At 37.3% G+C, this 26,223-nt stretch overlaps 1 protein-coding gene across 1 annotated transcript in view; it reads left to right on the top strand.

The window, feature by feature from the left end:
- The window catches only part of maea (macrophage erythroblast attacher, E3 ubiquitin ligase), a 118,134-nt gene extending 93,935 nt beyond the window's left edge, over positions 1-24,199 (top strand). Inside the window, exons 5-9 of the mRNA XM_028801591.2 lie at positions 2,656-2,732; positions 14,424-14,532; positions 14,966-15,099; positions 17,938-18,133; positions 23,486-24,199. Of these exons, the coding sequence (XP_028657424.2) occupies positions 2,656-2,732; positions 14,424-14,532; positions 14,966-15,099; positions 17,938-18,133; positions 23,486-23,581 (612 nt within the window). The 3' untranslated portion in view covers positions 23,582-24,199. The remainder of the gene's footprint in view (positions 1-2,655; positions 2,733-14,423; positions 14,533-14,965; positions 15,100-17,937; positions 18,134-23,485) is intronic.
- Positions 24,200-26,223: the final 2,024 nt, after the last annotated feature.

A 26,223-nucleotide genomic window follows, 5' to 3' on the forward strand; every position in this document is an offset into this window, starting at 1 on the left:
ATACAGCCCGTGACACACATAAAAAACAACAATAATAACTCATGAACTTGCAATATTATTTAGGAAAATCGCAACATTTTACTCACCAAAAATTCGGATTATTTGTAAACAAAATCCATCCTCCTCTCTTTCCTCAAAAACAGTTCATTTACTCTGTCGTACAGATTATTTGTGTGCTTCAGTTCTATCACGAAGTCCCTTTCTATCGCCATCGAAGCTAATTCTGAAAGTCGAACCTGCCCTGTCGTATTTCTGGCATAAGTTGTAATTCCCTTTAGGGCTGAAAATGTCTGCTCGACAGAAGCAGTGGACACGGGAATGGCCACCGCCAAACATACCAATGTGTACAGCTGCCCCATGATGCTCTCATTCAGATTTTTATATTACACCATCTTATCCAATCAACGGGTCTGAATACGGTGACGTTGCCGCACGCCTGCTAGAGGGCCCTAGTGAAACCAACTCAAAATCTGATTGGTTGAAGCAACAGTTTAATCGACATTTATTTTGTGTTAGAGGGTCTGCAGAACGGATTGTGAAGGCCTCCTGGCAGACTTCTTTGACTTTGACCCTGCCTGGCAACAAATGATGGCTGAAATGTGATTGGTTAAATGCTTTAATACGAAAATACATGTCTGGAAGCAGGCGCGGCACAACCATCGGAAAAGCTATGAAAGGAAGTGGACAGACTATTTGGAATTATTTAATAAGTATTCATGGACAAAATATAATTAACATCAGTTTGTGATTCAGATATTTTTTTAGGCCAGCAGAGTAGGCCTTGCAGGCCCTGACGGCCCGCCACTGGTGTGTATATATGTATAGGTTCGGTGTGTACTGAACAAGAATAGAACAGCTGTACTCTTAGCAGCACTACACAGACTGCACTGACACTGAGAACAGAGACGTCACTTCCTGGATACCTTTTTCTAATATCTGACAGGATGGTTCCACTAGGTCTTTTTTTATTTTATTATTTACACTGACTCTGCATACACTATAATCCTGAATGCTAATAAAAGGTGTTATAGGTTTGTAACACCTTATATTAACATATCACAGCAGTCCTCCTCTCGCCCGCCCACCTCCACATCCTCTTTACTTGTGAACTCTGCTCCGCCTTGTCCCTGCTATTAGCTTGTTCAGCATCTGGTGATCCATAAAACCCCGCCCCGCCTCTCCTTCGCCACTTGCGATCCTGCTTCTAAAATATTTGAACCAAGAAAACTAACCTTGCATGAGTCCAGTTCTGGCATGAAGGAAGTGAGGAGGAACTGGGTGGAGAGGAGATTACAGTTTTGAGGTAAAATCTGTGACGATGTGGGTTCGCTGCATGTTCCCATCTTGCTTCCGGGAGCCCTTAAACCCGTCACCGTTGGTAATGTTACCGATGAGCATGACAGTGAGGCACTACAATATAGCAAGGGGATGGTTCAAAAAGTGCCAAGTGCTTTTATTAAAATCAACAAAACAACAATCAAAAACAAAGTCCAAATTAAATAAAGTGCAGTGCTTTCAGAATCCTTCAATAAATACATGATCCCATAAAACCAGATGTGAAGTGGAGGTTAAAATCCAATAGAAAAAAGTCTTCATTAAATGCAACAAGGTTAAAACAATGCTCGAAGCAGTCTCTTTAAAAACAAGCCCGGTGCATTCTTTAACTGCCTTCTTGGCCTTATGCGGCCAGCCGTCTCTCTCTCTCGCTTGCACGCTCGTTGCACAGGGAATGCACAGGGAGAGACTAAACATGTGCGGAAATCATCGGTGTGTACAAACCGGAAGGGAAACTGGCTTGTTCGTCACCCGAGTGTGTGGTCGTGAACAGATACAAAAGTTTGGGGAACTTATTGGTCGTAACCTGATTTGTACGTTGTCCAATACGTTCGTGACCCGAGGTTCCACTGTATTACTGTTAAAATATGAAAAAGTTTATAAAATAAAATTTTGTTTAGATCTATAAATAAAGACATATCTATTCAATTCATTCTTCCATCATCTAAACTGTATTTATTGAATGTAGTATTACTAAGCATTATATATCAGGTATATTCAAATATAAAAATGTCATTTTTGAGCACTTTGAGTTACATTATTTGTATGAAAATGTGCTATATAAATAAATGTTATTGTTGTTTACATGTGTAAAAATATTACTACAAAATTTGCATACAATTTAAAAGAGGAAGCAAACTGAGCTATGCGTGATATTATGTGAATCATCTGATAATGATCTGTAAGTAATTTTAGGAGCATAATTAGGCAAATCATGCAACTTTTCTCACTTTTCCTATAAAAGGCTCATTGAAAAACTTCAAAATGCAGTATATATAACCTACCTTTTCAGTTATACACCAGAAAAAAATCGGCACATTTTCCAGAGTTAACTGTGTTCTCGCTCTGTATATGTGTGTGTGTGTGTGTGTGTGTGTATGTATCTATATATATATATATATAATATATATAATTTATTCAACTTTTCTTCCATCTATATTCTGTAGAATTCTAAAAGCTAAAAGTAGTCCTCTATGTTGAGTATAATTATTAGTTTCAGTCAGATGGAATTTGTAAAGAAGTTGCCAGGTCCTGAAACAATCTGTCAGTCACATAAATTACTAATAAATAGCCTGATTGAGTGTTTTTGTCTTCTTAAAGAGCTGCTTGGAATTCAGCCTTCGAATTCAAGAGTTTATTGAGCTCATTCGACAGAACAAAAGGATGGATGCTGTCAGGTAAAAAAAAAGTTTATAAAAGTTTTATGGTTTATAAAAGTGTCATCTGTCTAATATAATGTACCCATGATGTGTTTTAGGGCAGTTAAGTCAAAATTGCCTATTTTCCCTTGTATACATTAGCAATTTTAAACTTTCTTATTAATGTTTGATTCTATGTATATGTATATATTTAATGGGCATAAAGTTACTTGTGGCAGGAACTGTTTATGATTTCATTTTTTAAGTCAGCAGTTTATTATGAAACAATATTTTTTTACTGCCTAATTATGGTAAAGTTTGTATTTTGCTTGTTATGAAATTTAGTTCATGGACTGCAGAGAACATCCTCTTAAATATGTTTTTATTGATATTCTCATCTCCATAATAAACCTACAGTACAACACAAGACATAAAGCCACAGTTGACACCTCATGTATTTAATAATTAGAATACTGTGTTTAGTGTTCCCAGTGTTTTCCTGTTTTTGTGGTGATATTTTTCAAGTCAATAAAATATCAATACCATTAATATTAATAATAATATTAATAGTGCAACTCAAAATGAGGTGAGTTATGCTGTTTGACTTTAAAATGAAGCATGTTTGTTTTTTTTTTCCTCTCATTGTTTGTTTGTTATTAAGAACAGAAGACTTAAAATTGCATTGTAGTTGAAACTAAATGGAATGATCGCTTTAGTGTACCAGCACAAAAACAGGTGTTCTCTTCTTTTGGAGGTATGGATTGTGAAAAGTAGCACAGTGATCCACGAATGTCACCACTAATGATTATGTAGAAGGCACCCATTTCAAGAGGAACGTGCGTACATTGCAAATGACAAGTATACATTTTTTGTTTGAGGGAGTATGTTATATTTTCAGTCCGTTTTATATTTTAAGTCGCTCACCTAGCTTTTAGCATGCAAGATTATTTTGCGTAATTCAAGGATATATCCGAGGTTTAAGAAAGATACCAGCAGCCATGGAACCAAAATCAGCATTGAGTGGAAAAACATTATCTCTAGTGTTTTTACTACCTCGTGTCCCATCCCCTCCACTCATTTTCAATAAATGATGCCAGAGAATACTAGCACTTTAGTACTGATCTTAAATCAAATTAATATTAATTTACCTTTAGCAATGGAGTATATTAAAATAAATATGCAAAATGCTATCACTATATAAATATAACAATACAACAGTAATGGGTAGGTTTATCAATTGATGGTATTTCACTTTTAAAAACAGAATACCAGTTTAAAAAAAATAAATATGTTTAATTAAAGACACACATGACAGCTACTTTGTGTGATATGGGGTTTTGTGTAATTTCCACTATGATATAAAACAAGCATACATATATTAAATATGCAATTCATAAAATGCTACGGTTTTAAAGTGAGAGCTGACCAGTTCAGGGATAAGGCAGAACTCCAGCCTTGGAGCTTTTTGATTTCTCACATTTTGAGGATTTACAAAAGCACAAGAGTTATCCTAAAACCAGCCCTAATGGCAGTTTACTGTGCTTAAAAATAAAACAACAAATTGAAAGAAAAATCAATGTACTATATTCAAAATATGCATCATGACAATGATGAAGTAAAAATGGAAAAGAAGATGAAGGACACACTTGCTGTAAAGGACAAAGAAGTAAAACAAAAATAAAAGTATGAACTTGAACTTGGAGAAAATAATGACATTCAGCTAAGGAGTGCCTCTGTGAAGCCTAGTACATTACACTGTGGTATTTGGAGAAAAGCCAAGCAAAATGACCTTTTATTGGCTAACTAAAAAGATTACAATATGCAAGCTTTCGAGGCAACTCAGGCCCCTTCTTCAGGCAAGATGTAATACAGAGACTGGAGTTCCCTATGTTTATACAGTGAGTGCATCCGGAAAGTATTCACAGCGCATCACTTTTTCCACATTTTGTTATGTTACAGCCTTATTCCAAAATGGATTAAGTTAATTTTTTTCCTCAGAATTCCACACACAACACCCCATAATGACAACATGAAAAAAGTTTACTTGAGATTTTTGCAAATTTATTAAAAATAAAAAAATTGAGAAAGCACATGTACATAAGTATTCACAGCCTTTACCGTGAAGCTCAAAATAGAGCTCAGGTGCATCCTGTTTCCCCTGATCATCCTTGAGATGTTTCTGCAGCTTAATTGGAGTCCACCTGTGGTAAATTCAGTTTACTGGACATGATTTGGAAAGGCACACACCTGTCTATATAAGGTCCCACAGTTGACAGTTCATGTCAGAGCACAAACCAAGCATGAAGTCAAAGGAATTGTCTGTAGACCTCCGAGACAGGATTGTCTCGAGGCACAATCTGGGGAAGGTTACAGAAAACTTTCTGCTGCTTTGAAGGTCCCAAAGAGCACAGTGGCTTCCATCATCCGTAAGAGGAAGAAGTTCGAAACCACTAGGACCCTCCCTAGAGCTGGCCGGCCATCTAAACTGAGCGATCGGAGGAGAAGGGCCTTAGTCAGGGAGGTGACCAAGAACCCGATGGTCACTCTGTCAGAGCTCCAGAGGTCCTCTGTGGAGAGAGGAGAACCTTCCAGAAGGACAACCATCTCTGCAACAATCCACCAATTAGGCCTGTATGGTAGAGTGGCCAGATGGAAGCCACTCCTTAGTAAAAGGCACATGGCAGCCCGCCTGGAGTTTGCCAAAAGGCACCTGAAGGACTCTCAGACCATGAGAAAGAAAATTCTCTGGTCTGATGAGACAAAGATTGAACACTTTGGTATGAATGCCAGACGTCACGTTTGGAGGAAACCTGGCACCATCCCTACAGTGAAGCATGGTGGTGGCAGCATCATGCTGTGGGGATGTTTTTCAGCGGCAGGAACTGGGAGACTAGTTAGGATAAAGGGAAAGATGACTGCAGCAATGTACAGAGACATCCTGGATGAAAACCTGCTCCAGAGCGCTCTTGACCTCAGACTGGGGCAACGGTTCATCTTTCAGCAGGACAACGACCCTAAGCACACAGCCAAGATATCAAAGGAGTGGCTTCCGGACAACTCTGAATGTCCTTGAGTGGCCCAGCCAGAGCCCAGACTTGAATCCGATTGAACATCTCTAGAGAGATCTTAAAATGGCTGTGCACCGATGCTTCCCATCCAACCTGATGGAGCTTGAGAGGTGCTGCAAAGAGGAATGGGTGAAACTGGCCAAGGATAGGTGTGCCAAGCTTGTGGCATCATATTCAAAAAGACTTGAGGCTGTAATTGCTGCCAAAGGTGCATCAACAAAGTATTGAGCAAAGGCTGTGAATACTTATGTACATGTGATTTCTCAGTTTTTTTATTTTTAATAAATTTGAAAAAACCTCAAGCAAACTTTTTTCACGTTGTCATTATGGGGTGTTGTGTGTAGAATTCTGAGGAAAAAAATGAATTTAATCCATTTTGGAATAAGGCTGTAACATAACAAAATGTGGAAAAAGTGATGCGCTGTGAATACTTTCCGGATGCACTGTATACACACTCTAGGACGAGAAACAACATTGGTAAATCTTTAAATGAGAAATTTTAAATGTAAAAAATTAATAGGTTCATTCAGGCTAGGGTTAATTTAACAAGAGAGAGAAGAACAATGTATGGTCAAGATCTCTGGATAAGATAACTGTCCAACAAAGTCTTTTGAAGTTTGTAATGAGTTTTTTCAAAATAATGTAGGTCTGTAGACAGGCTGTCTGTCATTCTGAGAGATGTAAACAATCCTCATATCTGGCCATAAAACTCTTGTCTCTATTCAATCCATGTTGTAATGTATTAAATTTTAGCATGAGTTTAACTTCCCATTCTTTTCTGTCTTGCTGTGTTTTGAAGTTGCCCATAAGCACGGTGACTTTAAAGTCCCTCTCACAGTGTCCATGGCTGTTGAAGTGGGCCGATACAGGAACTTTTGTGTTGCCATGTTTAATGTGGAACCTGTGTAAATTCATTCTCTGGTGGAGTGTTTGTCCAGTTTCTCCCACATAGAGTGCAGTGTCAGGACATTTCATGCAGAAACTTGGGTAGACTACATTAGATGATCTGCAGGAAAATGATCCCTTGTATGTGATGTTCATGTCTGCAGTGTGGTATAACTATACGGTCTGTATCATAGATGTGGGCACATGTTTTGCATCTTTTCTGTAAGCATGAAGATGTGCCATTTTCTGTTGGTTTACTTAGGGAGCTTCGGACAATTAGTTGTTGAAGGTTTGGTGGTTGTCTGTATGCCAGGAGGGGAGGTTCAGGAAATACATTTTTCAGTGTCTGGTCATTGTTTAGTATTGGCTGAAGTTCTTTTATAATTTTTCGAAGTGTTTCAAGATGTGGGTTGTGGGTGAAAACAAGGGGGATGCAGTTCTTGTTGTCTTTGTTTTTATATTCCAGAAGGTTGTCTCTGTACAATCTTTGGACAAGATTGCTACTTGCAACAAATGGGGACTGCAATGGGCTGTCAGTTTGCACCTCACTATGCAAACCTATTTATGGCAAAATTGGAGGAAGATTTCATGTCAATGTGCATCGTAAAACCAGTGTTGTATCTCCGTTACATAGATGACATCTTCATAATCTGGACTGCCAGTGAGAAGGGCCTCCTCCATTTTCATAATGAATATAATTGTTTTCACCCCTACATAAAGTTGAAGCTGAATTACTCAAAAACAGAAGTCAGCTTCCTTGACACTACCGTTCAACTGAAAGACAACACCCTTGTAACTTCTGTTTTTCACAAACCGACAGACAGACTGACCTACCTGAAAAGTGATAGCTTCCACCCCAAGCATATAAGGCGCTCCATTATTTTCAGCCAAGCAATACGGTACAATCGTATTTGCTCTTACCTGACAGACCGGGATCAACAACTGCAGGAGCTCAGACAAGATTTCTTCAGACAAGGTTACACCCCCAAAACAACAGACACTCAAATAAGAAGAGCTACTGCCATACCCAGGGACAACCTTCTGGAATATAAAAACAAAGACAACAAGAACCGCATCCCCCTTGTCATCTACAACCCACATCTTGAAACACTTCGAAAAATTATAAAAAGAACTTCAGCCAATACTAAACAATGACCAAACACTGAAAAATATATTTCCTGAACCTCCCCTCCTGGCATACAGACAACCACCAAACCTTCAACAACTAATTGTCCGAAGCTCCCTATATGAACCAACAGAAAATGGCACATCTCCATGCTTACAGAAAAGATGCAAAACATGTGCCCACATTTATGATACAGACTGTATAGTTATACCACACTGCAGACTTGAACATCACATAAAGGGATCATTTTCCTGCAGATCATCTAATGTAGTCTACCTAATTTTCTGCATGAAATGTCCTGACACTGCACTCTATGTGGGAGAAACTGGACAAACACTCCGCCAGAGAATGATTTTACACAGGTTCCACATTAAACATGGCAACACAGATGTTCCTGTATCGGCCCACTTCAACAGCCATGGACACTGTGAGAGGGACTTTAAAGTCACCGTGCTTATGGGCAACTTCAAAACACAGCGAGAGAGAAAAGAATGGGAAGTTAAACTCATGCTAAAATTTAATACATTACAACATGGATTGAATAAAGACAAGAGTTTTATGGCCAGATATGAGGATTGTTTACATCTCTCAGAATGACAGACAGCCTGTCTACAGTTCTACATTAGCATCAGCATATTAATTCTGTTAGACCTCAGTGCAGCATTTGACACGGTCAGACATGACATCCTACTGTCCAGAATGGAGAACATACTGGGTATCTCTGGCACTGCCCTCCAGTGGTTCAAGTCCTATCTGACTGATAGGCAAGAGTTTGTTAGTCTTGGCAACAGCAGATCCAGCTCAGCGCTGGTCACACAAGGAGTTCCTCAGGGCTCTGTCCTCGGTCCTCTGCTTTTCTGTATTTATATGCTTCCCCTTGGCCATATTATCCGTAGCTATGGACTGGGTTATCATTTTTATGCAGATGATACTCAACTCTACTTCAATGTTAAAACTGGAACTTCATCAGCACTTTCTCAGCTCATAACCTGCCTTAGTGAAATTAAAACCTGGATGGAGCAGAACTCTTTAAAATTAAATTGCAATAAAACTGAACTCCTGCAAATTGGGACTAAAATGCAACTTAATAAAATGAGCTCCTTCCCAGTCTATCTTGGCGGTGATCTCATCAGACCTGCCTCTACTGTAAAAAAAAAATCTTGGTGACATTTTTGATTCCTCCCTCTCTTATTCTGCCCACATAAATCACATTAAGAAACTTTCTTACTTTCACCTCCGTAACATATCCTGTGTTCGCTCCTTCCTCTCCTTCTCTAATGCTGAGAAATTTGTCCATGCTTTTATCACATCCTGCATCAATTATTGTAATTCCCTACTGGCAGGTGCCCCTTCTAATCTTCTATCACAGCTCCAGCTTATTCAAAACTCAGCTGCAAGAGTCCTTACTCAAACCAGCAGCAGCGAGCACATCACACCCATCCTGGTCCGTCTTCACTGGCTCCCTGTTTCTTACAGAATCGAATATAAAATCCTACTAATAACCTACAAAGCTTTAAATAACCTCGCACCAAACTACATCAGTGACCTTCTCCATCACTATGTGCCTGCCCGCCCACTAAGGTCCTCTGATTCTGGCAATCTAGTTGTACCCCACACTAATCTACACTCCATGGGTGACAGGGCCTTCAGCTGTATAGCGCCCAGACTCTGGAATGACCTACCGAAATTAATTAGATCAGCTGACTCCTCAAATTCTTTTAAAAAACAACTCAAAACTCATCTGTTCAGGAAGGCTTTTAGCTCTACTTGACTTTATTACCCTTCTCTCAGTTTACTTCTCTGTCAAGATGCTCATGTAACCTGTGTGTGTGTGCTAGACCATCAATTATGTTGTCTGTTTTTTTTTTTCCAGAATTCACTGTCTTAATCTTCTTTATTTATTTATCTGGTTTGTACAATGCTATATACTGTATACACTGCGTTCTTTATTATATTCTGTAAGTGCCCTGAGCATGGGAAAGGCGCTATATAAATAAAATGTATTATTATTATTATTACATTGTTTTGAAAAAACTCATTACAAACTTCAAAAGACTGTTGGACAGTTATCCTATCCAGAGATCTTGACCATACATTGTTCTTCTCTCTCTTGTTAAATTAACCCTAGCCTGAATGAACCTATTAATTTTTTACATTTAAAATTTCTCATTTAAAGATTTACCAATGTTGTTTCTTGTCCAAGAGTGTGTATATAAATATAGGGAACTCCAGTCTCTGTATTACATCTTGCCTGAAGAAGGGGCCTGAGTTGCCTCGAAAGCTTGCATATTGTAATCTTTTTAGTTAGCCAATAAAAGGTGTCATTTTGCTTGGCTTTTCTCTACATTCATAATGGCTAACACAGTACAACACCGTAGTACTACTGTGGTATTTGAAATAGCAGCTTCTAAAGAGTGCCCTGGTCAGCATAGATACTTGAGAAAGTCTAGACACAGAGAAGAAATTGTTGCTAATGCTTAGATCATCCATTTATACCGGCATTATTCCGTGCATTACAAATGATGACACCTGACCACGTTAAAAACAGATGTATTGTCAATACACTGGGGATGGTGCACAAAGACACATTTGGAGTAGTTCAGCAAAAAATTGTGATTATGTTTAATACATATAACAATCGAGTAAAAGAAAAGACAGAATAATTTTGTAGGGCGGTGGCAGCAATCAGGTATGATTGGTAGCCAGCATTAACTCTTGTGCAGCTTTAAAAAATTAATGTAGTGGTCTACATGAGATTGAGCTAGCATTTCCATTATGAGATTCTCACATCGTTTTCCGTCTTGTTTAAACACTAAAGCTTATTTATGGCAGTGTAGGATCTCAACCTCTTTTTACATTTTCTTGTTGGGTCATTATAAGCAGCCTGTTTTCATTCTAACTACGGGTGTGTTGTTCTGTGCATAAAGCAACAACCATTAGAGGCAGTTGTAAATGTAAATTACGGATAGAATCTATATATGAAATGGCAAATTTTGAGAACACTAGCAGTCATTACAGGTGTATGTAACATGTTTTGAATGTTAATGAAGTGGGCTGCATTAAAAAGATCCAAGCGCTTGATCCGGCTTGTGGGCCTTGAGATTGACACCCTTAGTTTAGGGAAACTGCTACAGTCCACATTAAAATCAAAACAATATCAAAAAATGTGCTTTTGCAGCATAATGAGGAATCTACTGTTGAAAAAGGTAGACTATGCCATTGAATCCTTGCTTAGTAACATTAAGCATATTGTTCCTAAGCTCCCTGCTGGGAGGTGCTGTCTTTTCCTGTGGTGTAAGGGCAATTTCAAAATATATACTTAACTCCTAAGAGTTACCTTTTATTCAAAAAATACATGGTTGTCTTGCAAAATATCACACCTTCCTCTACAGACACACAGTGAGAGTTGAACTTGCAAAGGAAAATATCTGTTTACTTGTTTAATTAAAAATGCCACATGCACAAACAAATACAGAATAAAAAGAGTCAAGTAATAAATTAAAAAGCGTGATACAGAAAAGTAATGCATTTAATACATTTAAATACATTTAACTTTCTGTTGGAATCGAATGCTGTGCAAGAAGAGATTAAATCTGTCAAAAGACGAATCTAATCTTCAGAGTACAGAAATTAAGAAACACTCGCCAGATGCAGTAAAGTATTTGTATCCCACAAATTCACAAAACCATTAAGCTACCATTTAATCTCTATAGCATCTGGAAATTCAACTGCATCAGTATCCAAAACTATCATCTCCATGTGCTCCTTGGAGGAGATGGCAAGAGTGCAGTCACTGTGTGTAATGGTTATAAAATGAGCCCACTTGACCCTCTACAAAGTATCTGTGCAATACTTAGCACAGTCATCTTTTCAGATAGCCATAGCCTACAGTAGCGTAATATAATAAAGTTTTGCCTTTTAAAAACCATGGACTCTAAACTAATGGTATTCTTTGTTCACCTTAATATGGTGTGAAATGCTGCACAACCAGTTGAGGTTTTTGAGACTCCTATAACCCCCCAACCCCCCAAAAAACTCCAAGTGCTCTATGCGACAACACTTTGATAACGCAGGCAGGAACTGGTTATTCGCTACCGGTGCAACTGCAAGTTTGCAAGCTTACCGCATAACGCGTCTATTGCCTGCTGGGGAACATTTAAAACCGGCTGCTAACTTGGCCGTGAGCTCACTTTCTGTCTCCTTGCTTGTGTAGGGAGGCTATGTGTTTTTTTTGATCTGAGAAGGGAGAGAATGCTGGACAATGTCATTTTCTCTGCTTGTATGTTGCGTGTGTTTGAGTGACAGCTCACGTTTGAAACATTGCTTTAAGAATGTTCCCGTCTTCACAGCAATAAAGCTGATTTTTTTTTTTTATAAGATTCAGCTGTAGCTGTTACCAATTGCTTTCTAGAACAAGAAAGAGAGCATTAAACCATTAATGGTGGAAATAAAACAATATGAAAATAGTCATAGGAGCAAAGGAAGGCCAGAGCTTTTCTTTTAATCTGAAGTAAACTCGCTCAACCTGTGGAACAAAATATGCCAGGCTATTGGACATTTAGTTTTCATGTCAGTCTGTGAGCATTCTGCTTTCATTTTAACTCTGTCATTATATTTTTGACAGTATATCCTCACCTTTATAACATTTCTAAATTCACAGTACTTAAAGAGTATAGTGGTAGTTTGGGATATATACAGTACAAGAAAGGGTAGCTGATACACACTATAAGGCCAGGTTTATACTTCGCGAGACATGACACATGCTCCAGCGGATGCTACTGCTACACAAGCGTTGTACTGTTTATACTTGCGCATGTACTTTACGTAAATCTGGAAGATTCCACCAGGTGGCACTGCGATATATCATCACAGTGAGAACAGATTCGGCTTGCTATGTCGAAATTGCCTGAAACACCCATTAAATTCTGAGGACACTTTGCCGCAATATCTCTGAAAAGGATGTTTAATGATTAAATCCATCAATCCAGGGGTGCGCCCATTCCAGCTAGCATCGGGCACAAGGCAGAAACAGTACCTGGACGGGGCATCACCTCATTGTAATGTGAATACAAGCACACACATACACAAGCATCATTTTAGCGTCCCCAAATCCCCAAACCTTCATGTCTTTGGAAGGAAACTGGAGCACACTGTGGAAACCCACCAGGAAAACTTGCAAACTCCAGGCAGGGAACGCCAGGGACGTGACTTCCTGTTAGACATAGACAGCAGCACTACCGCTGTGCCACCATGCCACCCCCATATGTGTAATTATTAACAGTATTCATTATTTAAACAAAGTTAACGATTTATCTGTAAAATGTAACATACATAATCTAATGCATTTCATCATGAAAGTGATATCAAGTATAGATCTAAAGATTCTAAATATGCAGAGAGTTGGAATATCATAAATTTTATGTGTTCTGTGCGATAATGTATTGCTGCTTGCCACTGCTGTCAGGTAAGGAAGAAGCCCCAGAAGCATATAGCGATTAACAACTGGGTCGGTTTTAAGATGATGTTTACGATGGTCTGCTTTAATGATAAAGTAAACTACGAGGTTAAAGTGGACATTTTGAGATTAAAGGCGAAATGTCCACTTTAATCACAAAATAGACCTTTTCACCATGTTCTTAAGTTTTTTTCTCTATGGCTTAAATACATTGCCGTACATTCTGATGCTGTTGTGAAGGTGTAACAGAACATGGCATGTGAGACTTTTAAAATATATTGTGTCGTTATGTTGGGGAATATGCAACGCTTGAAAATAAAAGCACCACAAATGCATTTGTATGTTGGCATTTTGCTTTACCACATCGAGCCATTCATCAAACATCGAAGAACGCACATTAATCCTGGAGGATCCTCAAAGCGGCTTTCTATCACATGTAGATAGTAAACAGAGACTCTGATGTTGCGTTCCAACTTTTAACACACTGCTCCCCCAGACTTTTTGTTAATAAAAAAGCTCACACACGCGTCACGTTAATTTCTGAGGACGGGCTCAGAGGACGCGTCAAATGAACGCTGGGAACACGTGGCAGCCATGATGTGTGTGCATACGTGTTCTGAGCGTGAAGTATAAACAAGCCTTGAGAGTGTTTGTTTTTAGGATGAGGGATGATGTTTTAACAATTGAGATTTTGTTTAGTTTACTTGGAAGCAACAAGGAGAGTTGGCTGCTTAGCTGTGTATGATTCATTGTTCTGGCTTCTAAGCTATTCATGTAGGTTAGGGTTATGAGAAGCTGGTGCCTATTCCAGCATCACTGGGAATAAAGTAGGAAGCAACCTTGAATTGGATGCTGAACCATTTCAGGGCTCGCTCGTAAGCATAACAACACTGGACCAATTTACAGTTGGACAGTTAACCTAACATGCAGGCCTTTGGAGTGTGGAGAGGGAAAACAGGGTTTTCGTTGTTTCAGTACTCTCTACAAATATGGGCAATTTCTGTTTTCTAAGGTAATGTTGATTATTTACACAGACCTGCTTGTCTCCCTCTTAAAATTCATTTAAGAAAAATAGACAGATTTAGGTCTGAAAAACATGAAAGAATATAAAGAAACATTTCCATTATGTCTCCTTTTTCTTTGTGTCTGAATTTGTTAATCTTGAAATGTCCTTTTTTTTTTTTCTTTCTTCCAAGACATGCAAGGAAGCATTTCAGTCAAGCTGAGGGAAGTCAACTTGATGAGGTCAGACAGGTGATGGGAATGCTGGCATTTCCTTCAGACACTCACATATCACCTTATAAGGTATGCTGGTAACTTTCAACTATTGCTTTTGGCGTTTACTTTGTCTTGTGTAAATGTGAAAAATGTAATAATGCAGAAAGTATGTCGCAGTCTATTACCATTAATCTGTGTCTATATATGAAGATGTAAAGGAAAAACAATTAGTCTAAAAAAATTTGTTTTGGTAGTGTTAATAGTTTGAGACAGTTTATGAAAACTGCAAATTATGAAAAACTACTAAATGTTTAATTAATGTATCATTCATTTTCTTTCTTGTTTCAGTGTTATTTTATTCCTAAATGTAATTACAGATTAACAGTTCAAATGAAAAACTACTATCTATTTCACAACTGGCCCCATTACAGGGTGAACTGAAGCCAGCCTAAACTTGTTATTACACTTAAATGCCACAGACATGTTAATAAATTGTCTTGTTTATTTTCTGACTTTGAAGGATCTTCTGGACCCAGCCCGCTGGAAGATGTTAATACAACAATTTAGATATGACAACTATAGATTACATCAACTTGGGAATAATTCTGTCTTCACAATTACTCTTCAGGCTGGCTTATCTGCCATAAAGACACCGTATCCTTTCCCTTTAAATAATGATCTTTCATTGTTCTTAGCAATTTAATGAAATAGTTTATAGTCTCTTTTAGGCCACTTTTATGTGAAATAGACAACATCGTCTTAGCCTGGAGACAAAAAAAAGCAAAATATGTTAAATAGTTATCAGTTTGTTTTTAAGGTGATAATATGGTTTCAGGTAAAACATTTTCATAGTTTTTTTAGTGGTAAGACTTTAGTAAAGCTGGAAAATACCAAAAATAGAGGGGGGAAAAAACCAAAAGCAAACATTATTTATAATGTTAAGAATTTATGGTTCTTGTGCCGTATACATTTTTAGATTTTGGCACAGGTTTTGACAAACCCTCCTCGTCTCTTTTCCAGGTTTTTGATGTCTGTCTTAAATGCTGCATAATGCACATTCACAACATCTGTAGCAATTGCTCAGTTAGTTTATTGTTATTATCATTGCTATTATTGTTGTTACTCTACTTAATGGTATATAGTAATAATAGTATTTTTTAAAAAATGTCCACTGTAATAAGTAACCAGTTGTTAAAAAATATATTAATTTTGCATTCTTCAGTTAGTACAGTTTTAGAAGATGACCTCTGCCAATATGTATTTAAGAGCCTTGGTTTATTCAGTATTCCATGACAACTACTTGTGGATTGTTATTTTTTCACAACCATAAACAGACTTTGATCAGATCATTGGTTATGTTCAAAAATGTAAACTTAAATGCTGTGTCTGTTTGTCCAGATTGACAAACCAACATCTTGTCAAGGAGGAAGGTGTTGTTATGAAACAAGGTTGTTACAAAGGATTAGTGTATACTAGCTGAAATACCCAACGTTGCCTGGGAGGAAAATAGTGGTTTTTTTTAATTGTTTGAGAAAAATATCTCTATATTATAATAATAAAAAAAAATCCTGGTACGAGACTTTTTAGCCTGGAACGAGACATGACTTTTTCAGAGAGATATTTTCACGTCCAACAAGTCGAGACATTGTGCCAAGAGATTTAAACCATGCCCGGGGCCGGAAATAAAAGACAAAGAGTAGATGACAAAGTAGAACGTTGTAAAGAATTCAAAAACATTGGCGCAGTGCACATGCAGAGCAGGTTAGAGATAATGAAAGTATTAAAATTCGAAAGACTTCGAAAAAAATTCGAAAAAAAAAAAATGATAGTAAAGATCACAAACACATGGAAATTTTTACTCAGTAAAATAACGGAATAGCAAAAAGAGATTGAATATGTTGTTCAGATTTAAACTTTAAGTCAGAGACTTGTAGATCGTCTAATTCGTGTTGCCATCAGGGAAAAGTAGTGTTTCTTCCCAATGAAGAGGTGTATCCGCAAGAATTAAAAGATTTGTTGTTTGGTGAAAGTGAAATCCACATAAGTGAGAAGCAGAGACTCAAAGTGGCTGGCGCATAGCGCAGGCCTTTGTTGGCGAGTGAAGCCCCCTAGTAATTAAAAAAAAAAAAAAAATACAACTTCAAAAACAAAAATAAATTAACAAACAATGTGGTCTTGCAGTCTTGTATGTATGTTATCATCCAGTTGACCCTCTGAACCAGCCAACTCTATTTAATTTCAAAAGCAATAGGGATGCGGTGGTGCTCAAACATAAAGAATGCTGGCTGTCACCTCCAGTTCACCCTCTGGTGGTCGTTCCGAGTGTCAAGTGGATGATGACATGCATACAAGACCGCAAGATCACCCCCCACCCTACACAGAAGGGGGTGGGTTAGGGTTGATTTCACCCTACAGTATTTTTTGTCGACCAATGAGAAACATGTGTATCAAGTTTCATGAAAATCACTCCAGCCGTTCAGAAGTGATGCTGGAACATACATACATACACACACATACATTGACTTTATATAATATATATATGTATATATATATAAATTAGCATTACTTATTTTTAGTAAATGTGACTTAATAGTATTGCTACTATCCTGCTAATATCCTGATCCTTATTGAAATGAGGATACAGATAAATGGCATTGAAGGTACATCTAGTGAACAAGTCACTTCACCTGCCTGTGTTCCAATTGGAAAAACAAAAGAAATGTAACCAGTTGTATCTAAAATTCTGGTCAAATATTACGTAATAATAATATTATTAGGTCACTGGAGCTACTTACTCTTGAAAGTACACAATTGTTCTTGAGTAAAGCTTTCCTGCATTAGATTAATTCTTGGCTTTTCCTAGTGACGTGAGTTTTGTTGATGATTATTGCAAAAAACAATTTTGGTGTGCTTTGTAGCCCTTTTGATCTTGCCGTCCAGCTGGTATTGCATTTCTTACAAGCCCCTACTGCACAGCATTTTTGAAGGGCTGCACAACTATTATCTTGCCTTTTACTCGTATGGTAATGCACACACTAGTCACAAAACTCCACAGACCCAACCCCCTGGTCATTAGATAACTAAGACGAGAGTTGGTACTCAAGTGTGGGTGCTGCAGTCAACAGCAAAAACCAGTGCTTGCTAACTACTGAGCTTTACAACTTTATTGAGTCTGCCAAACTTTGTTTTTCCATTACAGAATTTGATGAAGTCTCTTTTTTTCCAGTCCATGACACCACCCCATCTTCAATCATCAGGTGTCTACTAAAAACATGCAGTTTTTCAAAATGTGAGCATAGACTGGTTCAGTGAAATTGGTTTTAATCATGTTTGAGGTTTGATTTGCATTTGTGACATTTTAGTGGTACACCTGCTTCCTTACTAATAGTGCTGGAGTGGTCTCGTCAGTTGAAGCATTAACGTACTGTACTTTGTTTCTTTACTTTTTTTCATGCTTGTTTATGGATTTATTACCTTGATACACCTCAACAGACAGTGTTATAAAGAAGATGGAACTTCCAAAAATCCCGACTGCCCAGTGTGTAGCAAATCATTAAACAAGTTAGCTCAACCATTGCCAATGGCTCATTGTGCTAACTCTCGCCTAGTCTGTAAGATCTCTGGAGAAGTTATGAATGAAAATAATCCTCCTATGATGCTTCCAAATGGATATGTTTATGGATATAATGTAAGTATTGTCAGAAAAAAAAAGACATTACTGTTCCTTGTCTTTCTCACACACACCCAGACAAGACTATATTAGTGTGCCATTTTTCACTTTGTAGCATCTCTGATCAAAAAACTATACTGTATTTAATGGGGCCATACTTCTTTTGGATTTTATTGAAATCAAATAGCATTCCATACAAATAAGTCAAGTTTTACAAAAATAGGTTCAAAACAAATCAACCCCCACCCATGAAAAAGAGAGATAGGCCAGCAGAGTTAAACTTTAAGCTAGTAAAAAATAAATGAATAAAAAAATAAAAAATAGGAAAAAAAAGAAAAAAGGGGAGAGAATCTGCTTCCTCAATTTAAATGCTTATTCTAAAATGTTATTGATTAGATCCTGCCAGGTTTTGAAAACGTTTTGTACAGATCCTCTAAGTGAGAATTTGATTTTTTCCAGTTTCAAATAGTATATAACATCAGTTACCCACTGACTTAGAATAGGAGAGTTAGGATTCTTTCAGTTGAGCAAGATAAGTCTGTGTGCCAATAGTGTAGTAAAGGCAATTACAGTTTGTTTGTCCTTCTCCACTTTAAGCCCATCTGGAAGTACCCCAAACACAGCTGTTAATGGATTAGGAGAGATTGTGGTTCCAAGGCTGTCTGAAAGGTATTTAAAGATTTTGGTCCAGAATGATGGTAATTTGGTGCACACCCAAAACATGTGGCCCAGTGAGGCTGGAACTTGATTGAAACGTTCACAGGTTGGATCTTGTCCTGGAAAAATTTAGGACAATTTTAAGTGAGACAGATTCGATATATAATTTTGAGTTGAATAATTGTATGCTTTGCGCATATGGAGCTCGAGTGAATTCTGTGCATTGCTACCTTCCACTCCTTTTCTGAGATGTTGAGTGGGAGATCCTTTTCCCACTGTACTGTTGGATTTTGAAAGGAATGGACTGTAAAATGGTTTTATATATTATGGAAATGCTGTCTTGAGTCCTCAAGACTGATCAGTATTTTTTCTGGCATTGAGGTAGGTGGGAGGTGAGGAAAATTTGGCAGGTTCTGTTTAACAAAGTTTCTGATTTGAAGGTAGTGAAAGAAATGTGATGCTGGAAAGTTAAATTTGGAGTGTAATTGTTTGTAGGTTGCAAAGACATTGTTTATGTAGATCTCTGAGTGATTTAATCCCGAATGTTTTCCAGACATTAAAACTGTGTATGTTTGAGAGGATAGGAAAAATGTGGTTTTTGTGCAGAGGTACCACAGATAAAATCTTCTCTATCTTAAAATACTTCCTACATTGTTTCCATATTTTGAGTGAGTGAAGCTCAAGTGGGTTGTTAGTATATTGGCGATGACTTGTATTTACTAGGGTACAAAGCATGGAGTATAAAGAAGTACGGCAGGATTTTATTTCTGTTGCGGACCAAGCCTGTATATGTTCATCTATTTGTGTCCATGTCCAGGTTTTATAGCTTGTATATTTTTTGCCCAGTAATAAAATTGAAAGTTAGGTAGAGCTATGCCACCTTCCACCTTAGGTCTTTGTAGGGTCGCCCTTTGAAAACGTGGATGTTTTGAATTCCAAATAAATTAGGTTATGGTTGAATCTAATTTCTTAAACAATTATTTATTGATGTACAGTTTATTGGAATGTTTTGAAATAAAAAAGAAGCTTAGGAAGGGTATTCATCTTAACAATGTTAATTCTTCCAGCTAAAGTGAGGTGAAAGGTTGACCATCTATGCAAGTCTTGCTTAATTTTTTCCATACAGATGGCAAAATTTTGTTGATAAAGAGCATTATCTTTACTTGTGATGTTTATCCCTAGGTATTTAAACTGATCTGCGATGATAAAAGGGAAGGTATTCAATCTAATATTGCATGCTTGAGAATTCACTGGAACGAGCACACTTTTATTCAAATTAATTCTGAGACCACAAATCTTTTGAAATTCTGTTAGTGCTGTTAGGACTGTAGGCACAGTATTTTGTGGATCTGATATATACAGTACCATATCAATCGCATATAGAAAAATTTTCTGTTCAAGTCCTTCTCTGATAATCCCTTTTATCTCGAAAACATTTCGACAGTGAACTGCCAGTGGCTCAATGGTGACTGCAAAAAGCAGTGGTGACAAAGGGTATCCTTGTCTAGTACCATATTCTTCTTTAAAGTTGTCTGAATTAATGTTTTTAATACAAACTGAAGCTTCTGGACTGGTATACAGTACTTTGATCCATGGACAAATGTTCGAGCCAAACCCAAATTTCTCCAATGTAGTGGAAAGGTAGTTCCATTCAACCATTTCAAATGCTTTTTCTGCATCCAACGATAATATCATCTCTGGGGTGTTTGACTTTGTGGGTGAATATATTACATTAAACAGGTGTCAAAGATTGGAAGCTAAGTGTCTGCCTTTAATAAATCCAGTTTGGTCTTGTGATATTACCAAAGGGAACACTTTCTACATCCTTCTAGCTAGGACGTTGGAGAGTATCTTAACATCATTATAACAGAAGTCTGTAATTTGTCTGTATGATGCACATTGTAATACTGTAAGTCCCTATTTTGTTTAGGAAAGATGATAATTAATGCTTTGCCAAATGTTTGCGGTAGAATTTTATTATCTCTAGCTTCTGTAAATGTTGCCATACTTCTTTGGGTCAGTTTATACTTCATGCTCAGAACGCGTGTGTGCACGCATCATGGCTGCCACGTGTTCCCAGCATTTATTTGACACGTTCTCTGACCACATCCTCGGAAATTAAGACGACGCATGCACGAGTTGCAGTACCATAACCTGGAGAGCGCAGTGTGTTCAAGTTGGAACATGATGTCAAAAGTTTTTCTTTACTATCAACATGTGACAGAAAGCGGCTTTGCAGATCCTACTGGATCAATGTGCATGGTTCGATTTAGTAAAATGCTGACATACAAATGTATTTGTGGTGTTTTTCTTTTCAACCGTCTCATATTCCTCATTGTAATGACGCTATACATTTTAAAGGTCTCACATACCATCTTCTGTGCCATCTTTCTGTGCAGAGAAAAAAAATAGGGACACAATGTAAAGGTCTATTTTGTGATTAAAGTTAGGTTTAATCTCAAAATTTCCACTTCAATCCCGTAGTTTATTTTGTCATTGCTTCTGGGGCTTCCTCCTGCAGTGACAGCAGTGGCAGGCAGCAGTTGCCACACAGAACACATTAAAATTATGATATTCCAGCTCTCTGCACTTTTAGAATCCTTAGATTTATAATTGATATCCATTAAAGTATGTATATTATATTTTACAGATAAATTGTTAACTTCATTTAAATAATGAATACTGTTAATTTCACATGTGGGGGTTGCACAGTGGCAGAGCGGTAGTGCTGCTGCCTCGCAGTAGGGTGTCATGTCCCTGGTGTTCCTTGCCTAGAGTTTTCATGTTTTCCTGGAGGGTTTCCATAGCGTGCTCTGGTTTCCTTCCAAGGACATGCAATTTTGGGGATTAAAAATGAGGCTAATATATGTGTGCGCTTGTATTCACCTTGCGATGAGCTGATGCCCCATCCAGGGATTGTTTCTGTCTCCCATCCAATGCTTTCTGGAATGGGCACGTTCCTGGATCGATGGAAGTAATCATTAAATATCCATCCTTTTCAGAGATATTGTGGCAAAGTGTCCTGGGAATTTATTGGATGTTTCAGGCAATTCACAACACATCGAAGCCAAGTGTTGTTTTCTAACCATGATGATATCTGACACTGCCAACCAGTGGGATCCTCCAGATTTACAGTGGGTATAGAAAAGAATCACCCCCTTTGAAATATTCCCTTTTTTTTTTTTTTTTTTTTTGTTTACAGCCTTAAATGAAAACACACACACACAAATATTTCTTCCCAGCCTTACTTACTCAATGCAGCCTTTAACATCCAAGTGAAAGATATCACAGCTACAGTTCAGAAAAATTATAAAAAATCAAAAACAGTAACATCTGCATGTGAACGCGTTGCGTGAATTATAAACCCGGCATTACTCTTATTAATAGTAATATTAAACTAGGTCCAAGAAATATTTATAAATTTTATTAGTTTTATTAAATTTGTTTTTCTTTTTGTTTAATTATAATGTGACTGCAAGGTATGACCTAAACCAGCATACCAATTCATTGCATTGCATTTCCACAGTCATTAGTGCCAGCCCAAATTTGAGGTGGGAGTAAATTGGAAATGCTGGAGGCTTAAGAAAAAATGTCATGGAGAAACTTTCAGATTTCACAAAACGTCTGGGCAGCAAGTCATACCTGTCTCTGCAGAGTTCAGACCGTGGCTGTAACCAGTGTTGCTTTCTGTTAGCTGAACTGTTGTGAGCACATACTTTTGTCGATGCCTTTGCTGTTTTTTGAAAACAGTTCAGTGTGTGTATGAATCTTGACTTTTAAGGCACTTCACAGCTCTAGAAACCTTCACCCAAGATAGCTCAGCTTTTACCATTTTATAAAATTTTTAAAATGATTGATTGGATGTTGTAGAGTAGGAATTGTAGGTAAATTAATTAAAAAGATTTAAGGCAGTGAAGCACCAAAACGCCATTAAAATGGTCAAAAACATTTTTATGGGTGCTGCATATACCTCTCTCCTTTGTTTATTTTTTTAAATAGAAAATGTACAAAAACTTTCTAAACTACTTGAATATGTAAATATTAGTTGTAATGTACACACCAGGTACACTCATAAAAATAATGGCTCTTTAATTACATTTTATGTTTTTTTATTGGGTTGTATCCTTATACAACCATTGCTTAACAAAGAATAATTTTGTTCTAAGAAGGGCTCTCTGCATATGAAGATGGTTCTTTGTGCTTTGAAAAACTTAACATGTAGAACAAACTGAAATCCTTAATGTATAGGTAGGCTGCAGTACACTAACAGATTAAGAATACCTGGAGTTAGCAAGCATGATTCCCCTATGGCATTACTCAGAAGACCACTCTGGCACCTTTATTTTTAAGAGTGCAGGCACAGCAGTGAAGGTTGCAAGATCGATTTTATAATACTTGACATTAATGTAGCAGTTATGGAAGATAAAGCCTACTATATTACCAGACTACCTTTGCTACTAAAGACTGCAGATGTGGTCTATGGCTGGCATTACATTTGCAAAGGAAAGCTGTCTTCACTAGATTGTGTTTGATAAATGGGATAGTGAAAGGAGTAAAGCAAATTGACTTTTATAAAAACCATATGTTGCAGCATAACACAATCATTGGGCTTATGGATAGGTTTCAGTTCAATGTAATTTGGCTTTTTTTTTTAAAAACAAAAACAAAACACCAGAGTTGTACTTTTCTGTTTTTACTCTTTTTGTTCCATAGTCTCTGCTCTCTATTCGTCAAGATGATAAAGTTGTTTGTCCAAGAACCAAAGAGGTCTTCAACTTTTCCCAAGCTGAGAAGGTCTACATCATGTAAAGATCGGGACAAGTGACAATGCTACTGAACAGGAACTGATGGCTTTCTGTGCCAGAGACAGTCAAGTCTGTTGGAAAAATGGGACCTACATTGTAAAGAGCGGCATTGTTTCTTGTAACCAAAGAACAGACGTAAGGAAAGCCTAAAGAGCATTTGCTTGACTGGAAGCAGAACAATAAAAATCCTGCTTAAAACTCATGTTTTCAATGTGGGGGTTTATAATAGAACTGAGATTGTTTTTCCTAATAATTAATCTACAAGCATTAGTGTTGTGCATAGGCGTATCAGAATCATTAGTGGTGCTGCCTTATTTTTTGCCATTATTATAAAGTAGCAGTTTAGTTTTATTGGTGCTGGATAACAGAATGAAAACTAGTCCAACATATCCAAATGATTAACCAGGACTGCATAATTCTGTTTAAATGCAAATAACATGATACAGTGTCCTCCATCATTTCAGAAGGCAAGCTTCTTCTGGCAAAGTTAGTATTTGGAATCGTAGCTGATTGGTTGTTTTAGTAACATTTATTTATGCATGTTTCTATCTAGAATATAGAAAAAAACTGTACATGTAAAATTCCTAAATCAGGTTGGTAATAAAATTGCAGTTTTTCTTCATTTGTTTTTTTTTTCTTTATGTTCAAGCAATTGATTATAGAGTACAGTGTTTCCTGCTTATAAACAGCTGTAAGATTTCTCACAATGAATACTACTTGCAGATTGTTTTTCCTATACCAAAGCTTCTCATTTTCATTTGTTCACTTTTCTGATCTATATAGTAGGTCCTATTTTTTATCATATACAATTTTAGTCATTTGCCCGCTTAAAACTACATGATGTTTATAAGATGTATCATTCCAAGTTTGAAAGATTTGACAGACTTACAAAGTTATTTATTTCTCTTGATCAACTGCAACTCTTGTTGTGTTACTACCTTCATCCTGAATTCATTGAGTTGTTTGTTAAAAAATAGTGACAAGTTTCACAAGAACAACAGATGAAGCCCAACAAGGTTGTCAGTCCCATTTACCTAATTACTTGAAAGTCACATTAAATTGAGTTTTGAAAATTTCACCCCCACACCCCCAAAGTACTGCTGCCCTACCACACTACAATACTTGGTAATTTATTCCATTGGTCTGTGGTTTTTTTTGTGTGAAGAAAAACTTTTACACATTTGTCTGAAATTTACCCTTAATAAGTTTAGATCTGTGTCTCACTGTCCTTGTTGTAGAATTTCTTTTAAAGTAACAGCTGGGATCCACCCTACTAATTTGCTTCATAATTTTAAATATTTCAATCATATTATGTCTTAATCTCTTTTTGTTTAAACTGAAAAGGTTTAGCCTCTTTGACCTTTCTTCATAAACCAAATCATTTTGTCCTAGAATCAGCCTACATGCTCTTCTCTGGACTTTCTGTATCACTGCTATGTCTTTTTTTTATAATATGAAGACCAAAACCACGCACAGTTCTACAGATCAGGCCTCACAAGTGCATGTTAACTGTATGTTAAGCATAACTCTCGGTTTACTTTTATTCCAAAGATCAGGCTATGTAACCTAACATCTTAAGTAGACTTCTTAATGGTTTCCATATACTGCCTTGAAGTAGAATGTTAGTCCACCGTGGCTCCCAGATCCTTCTCATAAGGTGTACTATTCAAGTTCCAAATCTTCCATTGTGTATTTAAATTTTACTTACCTTTGGCTTTTCTTGATAGAGTTAAATTGTTTTTCTAGAAACCTTGTGATATCTGCTTCATTGTAAGGGTAAATACATGGTGAGTCAGCAAATATTTTTTCATCACACTGTGTACATGAGGGTGTGCACCCCTGAGCTAACCTCGTGTCCTACTTTGACAGACTTTGGGATTGTAATAGCTTTCATTTAAATCAGAGAAGTGTTTGTGAGGATCTCATTCAGAAGATCAAAATCCTTAAATGTGATAATTCTAATAGATATTAATTTTAACAGGTTTCCATCACCTAAGATGGTAAACGCGCCTATGGTCAAAAGGTAAAGCATTTTAGGATAAATTGGCCCTTGCCCTTTCTGCCAGGCTACAGTGGCAAATCAGGTCAGTAAGGCAGAGGTTTTATTAGATCTCAAGCTGCACAAAACTCTCACTTTCATTCCAAACTAAATGACTAAGCTCTTCTTACTAAGATCTGGCTGTACTTCAACAGATAACAAAGGTTTAAATCAGAGGTGACCTGACATATTTGCCGAGGCATTCTCTCCTGCAAAAGAGCACAAAAATAGACTTGTGATTCAAGGAATGACAACTAGGATGGACAGAATAACTTGCCTATAAGAAGACACTGACTGTAACTAAAAGTGACTTTACTCCATTCAGGGTAAGGATCAGCCTTCTTTTATAAACTAGCAGCACCCTACAGGGAGAGGCAGAGAATGTTAAGGGAAGTTCTGGGATTCTCTCAGGGATGGAGAATTGTTCAAAATGACTAAAAACCTCTGAAACTTGCGCTATGAACTTAAAAGCTTATGAGCCTGTCTTCCTTGGAGAGCTGAAGCATAAAATTTTTTTTGGAGCCTGAGAGCTTGGGATCGAGCTGGGAATCCAGTCTGCCAAGCTATGCACTGAGCCCTGTCTGCTGAGAAGCAACCATTACATCAGG

This window comes from Erpetoichthys calabaricus, chromosome 5 (assembly GCF_900747795.2).
Source record: "Erpetoichthys calabaricus chromosome 5, fErpCal1.3, whole genome shotgun sequence".
In the NCBI taxonomy this organism is placed as follows: Eukaryota; Metazoa; Chordata; class Cladistia; order Polypteriformes; family Polypteridae; genus Erpetoichthys; species Erpetoichthys calabaricus.